Below are 16,705 nucleotides of genomic sequence, written 5' to 3'. Positions count from 1 at the left end.
AGAGTAAAGGTCTTCAGTGACACTTGAAAAAGTTAATACAAACCCCATGAACGTGATATCCACCTGTGTCTTCCCCATGGGACAAAAACGAGCTCCAAACTAATTGCATTGCTTGTATGTTTTAAAAACAAAATGTCACTGTAGTAAATATTCACATTTGGAATCCGACGACCAGAAGCTGGCAGGCTGTTTCTGGTTTGGAGCCTTGTCTTTAGGATGCACTAATTTTTGTCTCAGGGTATTTACTGGTTTGAAATAGGTAGGAATTTTGTGTTGCCATAAGATCCTCTGGAGTTTTTCGGAGACCCCCGCTACATAAGGGCAGATGCACAGTGGTTCTCAACACATTGGACTACGAAGAAAAAATAACAAGTCTAATTAGTGATGCCAACACATATGAGCAACTTAAAAGGGACCCATCCAGTAGGTATAAGAAAGAAATCATACACTGTCTCCAAAAGTTAGAGAAGGAAGAACTAATTGACAGACAGATGTATCATAGGTTATACCCTGGGGAGGCTACACCATGTATCTATGGCCTTCCAAAAATCCACAAGGAAGGGTTTCCCCTCAGACCCATTGTCTGTAGCATTGACTCTACCACGTACAATGTAGCGAAATATGTAAAAACAGTCTTATCCCCATTGGTAGGCAACACTGATCATCATATAGAGAACACAAAAGGGTTTGTGGCGAGCATCAAAGACCTCAGATTGGAGCCAGAGGAAACTTTGGTGTCTTATGATGTGACTTCACTTTTCACATCTGTCCCCACCTCAGCAGCAGTCTCGGTGGTGAGGAAGAGACTGCTCGAGGACTCAACTCTGCATCGGAGAACAAAACTTAGTGCTGACCACATCTGCCAATTACTGGAAATTTGCCTTAACACCACATATTTTCAGTTTAGAGGGAAATTCTACAGACAAATTCATGGTTGTGCTATGGGCTCACCAGTCTCACCCATAGTGGCGAATCTGTACATGGAAGAGATGGAGAAACAGGCTCTCACATCCTTCTCAGGGACAAAACCAAGGCACTGGTTTAGATACGTGGATGACACCTTTGTCATAATCAAAAAACAAGAAATTCAGTCTTTCACAGATCACATCAATGCGGTGGACACCAATATCAAATTTACTCGCGAGGACACTAAAGAAAACCAACTAGCCTTCTTAGACTGCAAGGTAATTATAGGAAAGGACAGACAGCTACTTACAGAGGTCTTTAGAAAGGCCACACACACTGACCAATACCTGCTTTTTGAATCAAACCATCCACTACAACATAAACTAGGGGTTATTAGGACCCTCCAACATAGAGCGGAACAAATACCAACTAGTGCTGAGGGAAAGAAAAAGGAGACACAACATGTCCAGAGAGCGCTCTCAACCTGTGGGTACCCACGGTGGGCTTTTAACAAATGTCAAAAGAAGAGAGTAGGGAAAGAAACCCAAAAGCCCACAGAAGCAAAAAGGAGAGGAGTGGTAGTCCCTTATGTAGCGGGGGTCTCCGAAAAACTCCAGAGGATCTTATGGCAACACAAAATTCCTACCTATTTCAAACCAGTAAATACCCTGAGACAAAAATTAGTGCATCCTAAAGACAAGGCTCCAAACCAGAAACAGAGCAATGTGGTCTATTCCATCCACTGTAAAGATGAGGAATGCAAAGAGCACTACATTGGGGAAACTAAGCAAATGCTCCAAAAAAGGCTTTATCAACATCGCAGGGACAATGCTAGTGGTCCTCAATCAGCAGTACATCTACACCTGAAAGCTACCAATCACTCTTTTCAGGACAGCGAGGTTAAGATTTTGGCCAAAGAAAACAGATGGTTTGAAAGAGGAGTTAAGGAAGCTATTTTTGTCAAACAGCAGAACCCATCATTGAATCGGAATGGTGGTTTGAGGTTTAATTTGGACCCTGTGTTCAGCAGGTTACTGAGACCAAAACCCACAGCTCTTAGTCTTGCAAATGAGGTGAAGGCAGGGCCGAGCCAGAACAATAGATGCTAACAAGCCAGTATCAGAGTCGTTCATACCCAATTCAGGGAGCGACACTTCCCTTTTATCGTAGGTGTGAATAACAGGATAGGATTATACCACTGCTCCGCCCAGGCTTAGTGTAACGAACCAATAGGAGGAGGGTGTTGGCACACCAATTCCGCCCACTCTTACTGTATTTAAGGCCTAAGCTACCAGCACTTATTAGTTTGCTGACGAAGCTCTTCGGATGAGGAGCGAAACGTCCGACACCTTCTACACAGAAGTACAGATGACGTCTCAAGAAGCCTTTTCCTCGATGGACAACTCCTGTACGACTGAGAGCCTACACAGACGTATTTTCTTGCAGGTTTTTCTTGACAAACTGAAACAGAACAAGCGATACTTTATTTTAATATGCAAATTGGTTAGAGAATAACTTCAATTTTTCTTTGCTATGTTATGCTTTTGGCATCCCTTTCAGGAGAATGACCCATCTACACAAGCAATTAAAAAGTACATTTTCCAGCTTTCACTATATGAACATTCATTTATTCAGCCATTGTCATTTTTGTTAGCCAGCTGGACAAAGTAACGGAGGATGAGTCCAAAGAAAGAGGGCAACACACACTTCTATCCACAGCCTTATAGCAGCACATTAGGCATATATTCACAAGCATTACAGTCAGTTACCCTCCCCACCCCAATCAGAGAGCATTGAGGCGGGCTGTGTTACCTCCACTCGCTTCTGCAGCCCTGCAGAGATGAACCTGCTTTCACATGCTGATGAGCGAGCCACGAGATCACAAACACGCTATAATGGGCCATGCTTTGTGATGAGGAACCCATATGCGTACATCATCATTCATACGCACACATTCACACACTCACAGATTCAAGTCATACGAGGGTTCAGTGACACAAGCCTCCACACAGCCAATAAGCTTATCTTGGGAACTAATTAACGTAACAATGGAATGCAGTACAGTACAACTGTGGTTAGGTTTGAGAAACGTCTGGTAGGAAGCACAAGTATGGAAGGATACATTGAAAAGAGGGACAAGTGGAAATGTGGCAATGAAATAGAGAGCAGGAGAGGGGCTAGAGTTTGGTTGTGTAGTGCAGAAGAAAACTGAAACTGGGTCAAAGTACAAAGCAAGTGATGTTTGACTGTGAGTTATAGGGTTTGCAGCATACTTAGAATCACAGTGCACAGTGGTTTAGCACATGAAAATATAATTAATCTCATTAATCAGATGTCTTATCCGAGCGAGAATAGAACATCACAACAAGATGCCAAGCCTCTAGGACATGAAAGCTAATACCTTCTTCTCAATCTGTCAATTTAGTGAGATTATGCAGTATGTGTGAAATGAAAGAATATGAAAAAGGAACCGTTTTTAGAGAACATTTCCTCATACACATTACAGGAAACCCCTTGGTAAAGCATTTATATTCGGGACGCTCCGATCAGGGTTTTATGCTGACGACTTTGATACCGATCATTCACGAGTGAGATCGGCTGATACTGATACCGATCACATGTATAAACTGTACATTTTTCACTATACACTCCGGATGAAAATATTAAGACCAGCTGAAAAATTGCAAGAATTTACATTTTACAATGTTGCATGTTAAGGAGGTTCTGAGTATCAAAATGCAAAAATAAGAAATGGTAGATATTTATTGCAAGCGACCATTAAACTGATATAGGCTGTTCATCAGCTGATAAAATGTTTCAGATCACAAAAAAAAACCTGAAATCTCCCTAAAATAGAAATACAGTTTTCAAAAACACATTCAGTAATGAGTAACTGCGCCATTGTTCTTATTAATCATATCAAAAATTGGTTTTAGCTTATTTTGTAATAAAGAATAATAAATAAACAAATACAGTATAATAGAAAGTTAAGTTTGTAGATATCTTATGTAGTAATAAAGAATTCTAAATAAAATTCTAAATAATTAAAAGTGGACAGAAAAAATTTACATAATAAATAAATACAATTGCATGACGTTTGTCACGGTTACTTGGTTCCAGATCCGACCGCGACAAAGCCTAGGTCACATTCGGTCGTACAGGCTCCTACACGCACGGAGGATGCAGGTGTGATGTACTGTTTTTCGAGCTGTGGACTGGCCACAGACCGGCCGCAGAGGTTCTTTGTCATGTCTAACAAACTCTACGGGCACTTGTGTTTTTCTCAGGTTACAAGACAAACGTACGCACTTCGTACGTCTTCATGCATCGTCCATGCATGAAGACGTAGTGTAGTGCGGGCAATGCACGTTCAGATATTTCGTACATCCTCCGTGACTTCTTCATGGTCACCACAACTACGAACAAAAGAAAAAACACAGCAATTTGGGGAATGCCAAAAATTGCACAGCCAAAAAAATCATACGTCCAGTTGTGACCTTGTCTTACCATTTTTAGAGCATTTTAGACATTAAATAACACCCCTATAGTCACCTTTACACTCCTATTAGTCATTGTTTATAACACATTGCTCAACTGTAATGCGCAGGCTACGGGATCACTGCAAGAGATGGCCGCCACTAGCAAGCTACTGAGCTAACTAGTTAGCCTCTCCAGTTGACTTATTCTAAACATAAGAAAGTGTTTCAAACTGAGTGGGGAAGAAGGACAAAGTAAGAAACTAAAATCTTACCACTTCCACACGGAATGGAAGGAGTATTGGGTGGAAGTATATCTTGTTGGACATGCCGTGGCTGACTACATGCAGTGTGAAGGTAATCTGATCTAATGTCATGTAACATTACTGATGTCTAGTGGCCAGAATACTACATACTGTGTAACTTGTTTTTTTTTCATTTTTGTTCATAGGCAACCACAAAACAGCAGTCTTTAATGAATTACTTTTCATAAACCCCCGATAGAGTGAGGGAGCGATGTTTGAACAGCGTCATAGAAGTTAAAATTTTGCGGCTTCACTCTCTCACGGTTTTTCCTAAATATATTAATGAATTAATAAATCATGGTGTTTTGTGCCTGAATATATAATACTATATATATTATTCATAAAAACAAAATGCATATTTAAGATAATTTTATGCATTTTTTGCCTAAATTAAGCATTTCCAAGCATAAAACATCCCCAAAATATACTGTACATGTTAGATTGATTGGAGACTCTAAATTGCTTGTGGAACCAATTAACCGCGATGAACAAGGGATTACTGTACAGAGTACAGTATATAGGTTATATATGCAGTACATAATAATATTATTATTGTATAATATGTTATAATACACCACAATAATAGATGTATATATTAGATAAAGCAGGCCCTGAGTTTATTTCCTTTTTCTCTATGTCGCTGTATTTTCATTTTTGAACTACCATCTACATTTCTTTATTAAATACTTACTTCTAAACAGATAATACTGTACATTGAAGATGCATTCATTGCAAGCAACTAGTCTAATAGTGTATGGATCAAGTGCTTTACTTGCTTGTGTTTGTTTGTGTCCACCCATGTGTGCCTGTGTACATGCTCATACCTACATTGTGTGCATGTTCATCCAGCTGTATGTGTGTGTGCTTTAGTTGGCTCATCTCAAGAGATACCAGGAGTAGAGAAGGCTACAACTGCAGCAGAGGAGACAGACATCGATGCTGATGAGACAAACCAAATACCGATCTCAGAGGAACTGAACATAAACAGAGGGGTGACAGATCTGGATGCCACAGCCAAGACATCAGACCTCAACCACTCAGACAACAAGGTAAAAGATGAGTGGATATTCACTATGACGGTTTTTGTTCTACTGACTGACATTTATTCATGTCTGATCCAACAGGCTCTAGGTAGCTAGAGTTAAAGGTCACATAATTTCTTCATCAACACAGATTTGTTGATTGTTTTTGACAGGAATTACAGTTTGGCACGAAAACGTATTGAAAGTTGGCATATTGCTTCCCATCACATTTGAAGTATTTTATCAAGAGAAAAGTTAATATACTGTATGGACATCTATATACTGCACGGTATAGATACAAAATAAGAGAAAGGATAGTGGGGCCCTTGTTGCCCCAGTTTGAACACACATTTAAACACATTTAACTCACATTACATACGTAGCTGCACAGAGAAGGAGCTACTTTAAATGTCATTGTACACGTGTATAGTGACAATAAAAGGCATTCTATTGTTTTATTCTACATAAAACATAGCACATAACAATGGGTGAATGGATCATAAGTTCAGAAAGGAAGTTTGGAAATAAAATAAGAAAGCTGGTTCAAGTGTGTTGGTAAACAGGGAAATACTCGTATAACTACTGTATATACTGCAAAGAAAAGCCCTTACCATTCGTGATAGTGTTAGTTTGTGGGTCTCACTGCCTTCACTTTTATCCTCAGTAAATGAAAAGTATGCTCTATTAGGTTTAGCTCAAGCAATTGACATAGCCATTGAAGAATGGTGCATTTCTTTGCCTTTGCATTAAAGAATACATATACAGAAACCAAGTTACAGAGTGGAAGCTATTGAAATCACAACCTTTGCCCACCCGTTTTTAAAGTTAGTGTATTTATTTATTTATTTTTGTTGTGCGAATGAAATCAATCAGCATTTACTCACATTTACAGCTAATTATTTACAATGTACAAGAAGAACAATGTGGGACGATCAATCTATGCTTAAATGTTGATGCTACACGACAGTATATCCAGAGTCGTCTTGCTTGCCGAGGTCATGCCGAGCTTCCCTCTCCTGGCCCGTGCTGGCTTGTGCTCAGACTAACGCCACCTTGACACATGCACGAATTTTGCCTCTGCATTGTCCTGCAATTCGTTCTAGCAATGCGTGCCATTTAGATGGTATGCCCGCAAATTGTGAAGACTACTTTTACGCACCGTTTGTGTTGTGTTTACGCATAAGTTATGTATAAGGCACACAATTTGTGACCGAACATGGTGAACATTTGCACGAAATGCCATGCTCCAGCAAGACTTATTTACACTTAAGTCAAGTATTGTTTATGTCTAGTGTACAATATAGTATGCACGACGCGCATTGTTCCCGCATGGATAAGCATTATCGGCACCACATTCTGCATCCATGGAACAGTCGTGGCATTATTTGGTCCCGCTTTTGGTGCCACGTTTACAATAGGCATCACCCTTAGCTTCATTAATTCCTCTATTTACAAGGAACCTACAAGATGTTGAACTCCAGGGAAAGAGCTCTCATTGCAGAAAAAGTGTCTATATTATGTTGCAGCTGTAGTACTAGTATTACTTGCTGAATCCCAAGATAGAATGCAGAAAGAAGAAGGCATAAAGCACGGACGTGTGGGTGAGGAATGGCTAACTAGAAGACATCACTTTGGACATCATGGTCAGTTATTAACACAACTTCACAAGGAAGATCCAAGAATTCCCCAGACTTTTTCCAAGAGGCAGTGGAAAAGTTAACCCATTCATGAGCGTGTGACACGCTTTGATTGCTTGCACATAGGTTGTGAAATGTTCACGACTATGTCATGCAACTAGCACGAAGATTGTGTGCCAGAAATTTTGAACATTTCAAAATTTTCTTAGGGCCCCACACAGTTTATGTACCATATTCCATTCCAGTCAGTGGATGTTTTAGATTTTCCCTGATGTAATTCACCATCGTTAGTATCTCTCTGAGAGTACCTGGTTACTGGATCTTCCTCCTCCTTGTCCTGATGGGCATTCATCGAGGCGAGAGAAGCCTCTTTGCGGCCGTGAGTTGTTCAGTTGCTAGGCAATACCTTTGAAGTTCAGCCGTTAGCGACGGTTGGCTTGGCTTGCTAGTGGTTATCAATATGAGAGATCAGCCCAGAAATACACAGAAGGAGCTTCTTAATGATCTTAATGAGGGAGCTGGGACCATAGTCCCCTAGAAAAACATTGATAACACACTTGACTGTAATGGAGTGAGATCCTGGAGTGGCCACAAGGTCCCCCTGCTCAAGAGGACACATGCACAGGCCCGTCTGAAGTAAGCAAACAAACAAATCAATGACTCAGAGAAGGCTTGGGTGAATTTAATTTGGTCAGATGAGACCAAAATGGAGCCATTTGCCATTGACTCAACTTGCCGTTTTTGGAGGTAGAAGATGACCCCAAGAACACCATTGATTCTGCTTTGGGGATGTTTCTCTGCCAAGGATGCAGGAAGATTACGGAACTGAGGAACAAGGGTCATGGGTCTTCCGGCATAGCAATGACCCAAACACACGCCAAGGAAACAAAGATTTCCTTATCACTCATACTAATTTTGAGAATCCAATACTGTCACTCAGTCAAATACAAGCTAATTTATCGTTTTGTGGTTTCAGATTTGTTTTGTTGATATTCTGTCTCCCTCTGAAATAAACTGAGCATAAAAATGATGGACTGTTTATGTCGTTGTAAGTGGGTAACATTAAAAAAAATCAGCAGGGTAACATATAATAATTTCCCCCACTATACCATGAAGACCGGGTAAGGTGTGATCACATTAGTCATTCTATGACTCAGCTCCTTTGCATGCGTGCTCTACTGTTACGTCTCTCTTGCGACTGCATTTTTGTGGAATCTCTGTGAAAGAGGCTTTGGATTTGATTGAGTTTACAGCTTTCATTCAAGTTGCCTCCTCTCTGGCTGAAGGCACCCCACCATCAGCATTCTGTCTTTAACCAGCTAAATACTCTCTGGTCTGTCTTGCCGGAGGTATTTGAACAACAACAATTGTTGGCAGTGCAGCAGAGATACCGTGGGTGGTTTACTGGGATTTAAAGCTCCATGCACTGGAGGGGAATTTTGTTTTTGATTGAAATTGCAGAGCATGATAACTGTACAAAGAGGGTTTAAAATGTTTGATCACTGTGCTCTTTGGCACACGGGCCCTTTAGTGAGCTGGCAAAATTGTTCACCACAATATCTTTATTTGTCTTATTTTATGTGATGTCCCTTTCCCCGCTGGCTTTTGTGCTTCGTTCTTGTTTGCTTGTGCCAACATTTGTACACTGCAATTTTCCTGACTTTGAGAATTATTTCAAAACTTATCTTGTTATTTCTTTCTATATATTTGTATTACTTAAGCTGGTGTCTGCCATTTATAACTTGCGAGGAAAGCTATTTTTTTATTGATATTATTAAATGGCTCATCTTTATTATGCATTACCGGGCCCAGGTACTTTAAGTAAGCATTGACTTCTACAAAATACAATAATTCAACTGACAAGAATGGTCTATTTTGGATCATGCCACACCTTCTTCTTGGGTTTCTGTGCTAACGTTACCTGTGTGGGTGGTGACTTTGAGGTGGGCTCAGAGGGTTGTCGTATTTCCCGAGTATTTTACATTAGAACGCCATCTTGCAAACCGTCATACTTCTATCTGAAGTGTTGTCCTCCTTTTTAAAGCCAAAGTGCTCCCACACATCTGATTTTAAGCACTGAGGTGCTGTACTGTTTATTGCTGCTATTGTCTCTCTTGCTGTGACTGCATGAACCAGAAGAGGAAGGCATCAGTGTCTGAGTAACTCTTTGGAAATGCTCTGTAGCGACAGGAGCGGCTAGCAGACCTAATCACTCCTCCACGTGGAACACAGGGGATTTGAATGGGACTTAATATACTGTATTGATACTTACCTCTGAAAGATCGATGCTTTCTTTGAAAACAAAATATCAATATATATCGCAAGATTGATAAAATCGACCATCCCTACTGAGCAATCACATTACAGTAATTATATGATACAGCTGTGTTGCGTGCATGTGAGCATAACCAATCTGGCAGGTCGTGGTCCAGCTATTCCAATCATGCCAGAGGAGAGGTTGTGTACCAGATTTTAGGTGTTATGTGGGCCCAAGTAAATGACCTGTTGGCCCTGATATCACTGAAAGAATCTCTAAATTGATGATATTCTTAGGTCACTGGGGCAGACTTAGACAGACATTACAGACATTCGACTTTATATTGCAGGTTAAATGAATGAATACATCCTTAATGGGTTTTAGATATTTAGATTTGAAATTGAAAGTGAAAAATGTAGCACTGAATTGTTTCTGTATCTTCTTGGTCAGTCCTCATGTGCATTGTTCAAACGTGTGTGTATCCGTGAAGGGGCGGAGAGGGTGATTTGCTGCAAGATTTTTTGAGACACACATGAAAAGGAAAGCATTCTGGATATGTTAAAATTCATTATCATCTTGTCAGCTCCCTTTAGACTGACAAGTCCCTCAGTGCACTCTAATCAAATGAGCTCACAGGAGTCTGAGAATACTCATCAATCATTGTTCAGGCTGTGTATCCACATGTCAAAGCAGGATGTTTGCACTTGGTTTGGCAGCAAAATAGGCTGAAAAAAAGTGCTGTGAAGAGCATACATCATCCACCTATCCATTTTCTTACGCTTATCTGGGTCTGGGGTCGTGGAGGCAGCAGTCTCTGTAAGTAACGAAGTGCAGACTTACCGGTCTTCATCAACCTCTTCCAGTGCCAGCTGGACCACATCATCCGCGAATAGCAGAGAAGAGATCGTAAGGCCCTCAAACTGGACCCCCTCAACACCTTGGCTGTGTCTAGAAATTCTGTCCGTAAAAATTGTGTACAGAATTAGTGACAAAGAGCAGCCTTGGCGGAGGCCAACGTTCACCGGGGACAGGCTCGACATACTGCTGACAATGCAAACCAGGCTTCTGCTCCAGTTGTACAAGGACCGAATGACACGTAGTAGCATTCCACCACAGGACACTGTGAGAGACACGATCAAATGCCTTTTCTTAGTCCAACAAGCAAATGTGGATCAGTTGGGCAAAGTCTCATGCACCCTCCAGTACCCTACAAGGGTGTAGGTCCAGTGTTCTACGACCAGGACGAAAGCCACCTTGCGCCTCTTGGAGCTGCGGTTTGGTCATACACTTTTCTCCAGCACTCTGGAATAGACTTTCCCGGGGAGGTTGAGCATACATGATGAAGGATTAGAAATCAAACAATTTCATAATGTTAAGATAATGCAGCCTCATGAATGAATATCTGTCTTTTCTCTCATTAAAATTACTATACTGCAAGCAGCAATTTTTTGAGGTTCTAACACTTCATACCTTTCTGGCTCTCTATCTACTATACTCACATTATGTACAAAGAAAAATGGTCACACTTTACAATAAGGTACACAAAAATACAGTAGTTACTGAGGAAATAATGAAGAAGTAATGAGTAGTGGTTAGGGTTAGGTAGGTTTGTTCCTCTAACTACTGTAATTTTGTGTACCTTATTGTAAAGTGTTACCAAAACATGTTATTTAATCAACCAGTTACACTTTAAACATCACATTTACACTTACACAATTCAACATGTCTGAAGGGAAGTAGGTAGAAGTGTAACTTATTTAATTCTACCCCTTCGCTGAGTCTCAGCAATTACTGATTGTCTGTTCACTTCCTGTGTTTGACAGGTTCCCATATTAATGTTTTCTAATAGGAAAAGAAAATAGTGAAGAACGTGTAAAAGTAAACGAACGGGAAGTGGCACCATCTCGTATCCAGTGGCATTAAGGAAGCTGAAAAATGGCACCTTGAATCCGAGAAAGAGAAGAGACAGAAGACAAAAACGTGTAAAGTTACAACCATAACATGTAGTTGCATTCATTTCTCCAAGGACTGTCAATAACTGATTTGACTTTTCAGCCATAATAGGAAATGCTGTGTGTAACAACAACTAAGCCAGACCATTGTCAACTCTAATGGAAGAATGCCAAGAGTATCTAACCTATTTCTCAATAGTTTTGGAAAATTTTGTAAAGTAAGGAAACTGTCCCTTAGTTTCTGTTTTTTTTGTCTCCAGTCTAATAATTCGGTAATACATTAGCTATTTAGTTATCTGAGAATTTACCCAATTTAAACGATAAGTTAATGATGTATGTTAAGGGTTCTGAGAGCTGTTTAACAACCTTTTCAAAATTCCCACTCTAATAGATACAGTAGATGCTCTAGAATAGCATTTGTTCACATAAGTTGGCTGAACGCATCTTGCAGTGTTCATGCAGTGGCAGTGATATAAACAACACTCATCTTTTACCTGCATATTTCTTCAGAAATTAATCCAAAAGAAAACCTTCGAAAAACAACACCGCATTGCAGTGTTCTTTGGCCTGATCCAGCACCCCAATTAATATTATTGAAAAAAAAAACTGCAATTGCTGAAGTTGGTTTGACTTCATTAATTTTTAAATACGAGTGTGCTGAAAACTGTGATCTCAGAGGCGCTGGGGCCACACTCACCAAGAAAATCATTAGTAACACACTTTACTGTAATGAACTGAGATCTGGATCTCAAGATTTCTCTGCTCAAGATGACACATGTACAGGGGGGTCTGAAGTTTGTCAATGAACACCTGAATGACTCTAACAAGGCTTGGGAGGGCTGATCCTTTTACAGGGCACTGCCCACCCAGATTCTTTTGTTGTAACAACTGTCGGAATAAGGCTATGAGTCTGAAGTCAAGTTTAACAGTTTAATATTAACTCATTCAATCCCAGCCATTTTTCAAAAGACAACCCCTTCAGTACCGGCCATGTAAGACGATTTGGACTGATTTTTCACGCAAAGAAAAAGGAAAATACATATAAATACGTCTTTGGGATCAGGCGTTCGGGTTTATAAAAATGTATAAATGCGTCTTTGGTAAGGAATTAGTTAAAAATGTGTAGATACAAGCAATTGCAGTGCTGGAGAGAATGGTCATCCCACCAACCGAGATATTTGGTAGTTTAAACACTAATAGGCCTGCTATGGAGGCGGTCTCAATGATCAGGAAACTTCTCGTTAACTGTTTGTGGGTGTATTAGCCCGATCTGATTTCAGCCAATTTTTGGATAGAGTGCTGAGCGTCCCCGCAAGGAGACAGGAAAGATTACTCATAATACAGTAAATCTATGTGTATGTGTGTGAAGTTAAAGAAGAACAGCGTGCTTTTGTTCCAAGAGAAAAGTCTTGGTGTGTGTTATCTCTGTGTTGCAGATAAGTCTTGTTTGCAGCTCTACGCCTACAACAGAACTCATTTCCCATCTCCTAACAGTAATGTGTCAGATGAGATCAAAATTGAGCTTTTGGGCATCAACTCGACTTGTGTTGTGAAGCACAGTTGCACAACAGCCGACTTATGTACAGTATAGTGATACAAAGTGATACAAATGAGGCTTCCTTGTGGTGGGATGGATTAACAAATGAAAACATATTTAAAAGTGAACTCTTTTCATTTTTGCTAAACTAATTATTTGTTCACATGTACATTGACTTCATCTCTCCCTTTATTTTGACAGGCTTCAGAAGACACCTCCTTGCTGATGTCCAGCCCCAGGATGCTGCTCCCTGCGTCAAGTGTACTATCACCTGGCACCCCTTTATCTGTACACCACCAGATCCAACTTCTCCAACAGCAGCTTCAGCAACAACAGCAGCAAACACAAGTTGCTGTGGCACAGGTGGGTTTGCCCTACACACACTGTACACATGTGCCATGTCTTTGTGAAGGTCTTCCTTTAGAGCCCGTCAGTACAGAACCTATTCATTTTTGTAACCTATTCCCTTTTGGCTCTTGTAACTGGTCAAAAATAATACCACCGTGCTTAAATCAGTACACAGCTCTGTTGTTATGGATTATACGCCACTGCAGCGTTTGGAAATGTTTGGTTTAGGAGCTGCCAAGCCAGTGATGCCCATTTTTGATAGGATCAACATACAAGTACTTAAAATTTTCCACACCCACAGTAGACTAAGCAGAGATGTAAGATTTTCCCCAGGAACTGTGTGTTTTGTAGTTTGCAAAGCAAAACCCCACAAACAGCTCTTCGATTATTGTTACAGTTTGTCATGGAGTAGGTCTCCAATGAACATTTCAAGTTGCTGAAACTGTGTACTCTTTTCACTTTGCTAACTTAAAGTATAACAAAGTTACCAAAAAAGCATATTTTGAAATAATAATAATAATAATAATAATAATAATAAATTATTGGCCAACTTTGCTTGAGAATTGTGATACAACTCAGTTTTAGAGTTGTGTTGTTTTATTTTGGAACTCAATCAACCTAAAGTTATGTAAAGTTATATAGTAAATTGTTTTATGTAATGGCCAATGAGCTGTAGAATTTTGCCCCAAGAGAGCTTGTGCAGCTAAGATCAGTGGCCCAATTGTTATTGTAGGAACACGCTCCTTGTCTAAATTCTAAAGGAAAATTCTGGAATGTATCTACAGTATTTATCAAAGCAAAAACTAATGATTTCAAAAGACACGAGATAGTTGAGATCAGATACTAAATCAGTATTACAGTATGTTACTTTTCAACTTTCTACTGGTTAGAACTTTAAAGCAATTTTCATCCTGTCAGAGCAAAAGATTCCTATTATGTTGATCGCTCTTCAGCATTGCACTGAGATGACTCTGCCTCATATCCTGTTGTCTCCTCCTCTCTCTCCACCTATCTCATTTCTTCCCGTGAAAGGTTCACCTCTTAAAAGACCAGCTAAGTGCAGAAGCCACAGCTCGACTGGAAGCCCAGGCTAGAGTTCATCAGCTACTGCTGCAAAACAAAGATCTGCTGCAGCACATCTCGCTCCTGGTTAAACAGATCCAGGAACTGGAGACCAAGATCACTGGACCTAACTCCAGTGAGTATAGCTTCCCCACACATTAATACATTGTTTCAACTCAATTTCATCTACCGCAGTGGTTCTCAACTGTTTGCTTGTGCCATCACCCCTTAATGACAAGCGACGACCCACATTGCAGAAATTTTTAGACTAAAATTTTTCCAATATCTTATATTTAATGTGCAATTTAGTGCACTATTAAGAAAAATGACTGTAAAGGTTTTCAGTAGATGGTATATCTGAGGAATTGAATCAGAGCAGCTGGACTTGGAGCGGGATGAGAGGTTAAAGAGAAAATCAAAGTAGTGCAATTGCTGTGATTAAACTCTTCAAATGAACAATGAACAAAAAAATGATAGAATACACACATTTAACGCTTTTAATAACACCATGATTAATAATACATGAATTAATAATTGAATCTCACTAACAACCTTTGGGAGCAGCTTTTTAATCACAAACTCATAACGAGATAAGCTTACCTCTGTGAATTTTCTTTTTGGTCACATGACTTCTTCATACCTTGACAGCTTGACATCTACATGCTCTCCTTTGCCAATACCTTGCCGCACACTACACATTGAGGTTTCCGTTCTTGTTTGTCCTCAGTAAATGGCCATGAGGTTACCCAGGATGCCTTGTGAGTTGTAGGTGTGGGTATAGTTTTGCATGTATGTTTGTGTTTAAGCGTTATTTTGATACCCACGTAGTCCGTGTGGTGCAGTTGCATTGTGTGCTCCATTTGTGTTGGTTTTGTTCGCACTGCCAGCTAGATAGCCGTCTGTGTTGATGACCTCCTGCTCGTTTGTTCTGTGTCGGCAGAGAGTGTTCTGGGAAAGACTTCTTCATTAAAGCAAGCCGGAGGTGCCTCTGACCATTTCTTGTCACTCAAGCTTGCCACAAAATATTCACAAGTTTTGTAGGGCTTCTCCTAAAGTGGGTTTCAGGTCGCACTCCGTAAGCATTGTTGCTTAAAAAGTATTAATAGATGACAACCCGCTGCATTAAAAATACCCCCTTAAGAATAAAAAGAGAATGTTGTTTTTGTATGATTTATTTTTTTTTTTTACCTGTGACCCACTGAAAACAGGTCCTCTAGCAATTGAGAATTTATTGCACACTCACATAAAAGGTTATATTGGGGCATTTCTCATATACTGTAGAGTAGGCTCAAGACCACACTCCTCACACATTAGAGCAATTCAACTGAACCTCACTTGAGAAAGCACTTTGTCGACAGAGGCAAGGAAAAATTGCAATTCTAAAAGAGAGAAACATTGACTAGAAGAGAGACTCATTGTGTACATGTGGGGGGCAAGGTCCTGAAACAATGCACACAATTATGGCTTGATAAAGAGCAGTAATATTGTAATGATAATAGGGATAGGGATAGAGGTGACACACTTTATGACACTTGTAGCAAAATACTGAAGAATGACTTAAGAAGTGTACTTGTTAATTGCCTTTATACAGAGTAGACAACATTTATGTAGATGATATACAATAAGTTATCATAAGTTGGAACTCACTTAAGACGGTCTTGCTTACGCCAACAATTCATTCATTCATCTGAAGCTTGTTGTTTGGATTAATCGAGTAATTGGTTAGGCCCTAGACCCGCGCTCGACAACACGCGGCTCTTCAGCCAGGTTTAGATTTCTGTTATATTGACTACCACTTATGTCAGTGTAAGTTAGCCAGTCCAAGGGGCGTCGACATAAACGGGTTCCTCTGTATTTGGATTCTGATTTGTGTCATATATACTGTACATGGTAAATCTTAAAGTTAAAGCGACTAAACATATATTGTTTGGCCTGCTGCCAGTGCCAATGTTCTTCATTCTAGTTATGAAAATAAATGTCCTTGGAAAAAAAAAGAGCAACCAGCCAAAACAAACTCTAGAGAAAACATTTCAATTAAATTCCTGCTGAGAAATGGATACCCCTTGGAGATAAATGGTGCAGAGAAAACACAAATTGGACAATGACGGTAACAAAGAAAAACAGATTACCATAATGTGCTGAATCATGGCACTCCACCAGCTCCGATCATCACCTCCATGACCACTACACATATCCAGACAAA

At 40.0% G+C, this 16,705-nt stretch overlaps 1 protein-coding gene across 4 annotated transcripts in view; it reads left to right on the top strand.

Moving 5' to 3' along the window:
• LOC129188640 (carboxyl-terminal PDZ ligand of neuronal nitric oxide synthase protein-like) overlaps positions 1-16,705 on the top strand; it is a 99,005-nt gene that overhangs the window by 64,031 nt on the left and 18,269 nt on the right. For 3 of the 4 annotated variants that reach the window (XM_054789473.1, XM_054789476.1, XM_054789475.1), the window contains 3 exons: positions 5,537-5,736; positions 13,294-13,455; positions 14,473-14,638. In XM_054789473.1, coding sequence (XP_054645448.1) covers positions 5,537-5,736; positions 13,294-13,455; positions 14,473-14,638 — 528 coding nt within the window. The remainder of the gene's footprint in view (positions 1-5,536; positions 5,737-13,293; positions 13,456-14,472; positions 14,639-16,705) is intronic. The other variant, XM_054789474.1, reaches the window with a different exon arrangement.

This window comes from Dunckerocampus dactyliophorus, chromosome 10, assembly GCF_027744805.1.
Source record: "Dunckerocampus dactyliophorus isolate RoL2022-P2 chromosome 10, RoL_Ddac_1.1, whole genome shotgun sequence".
Lineage (NCBI taxonomy): Eukaryota > Metazoa > Chordata > Actinopteri > Syngnathiformes > Syngnathidae > Dunckerocampus > Dunckerocampus dactyliophorus.
Note: the sequence above shows the minus strand (reverse complement) of the source record. Positions and strands in the feature narration are given on the sequence as shown.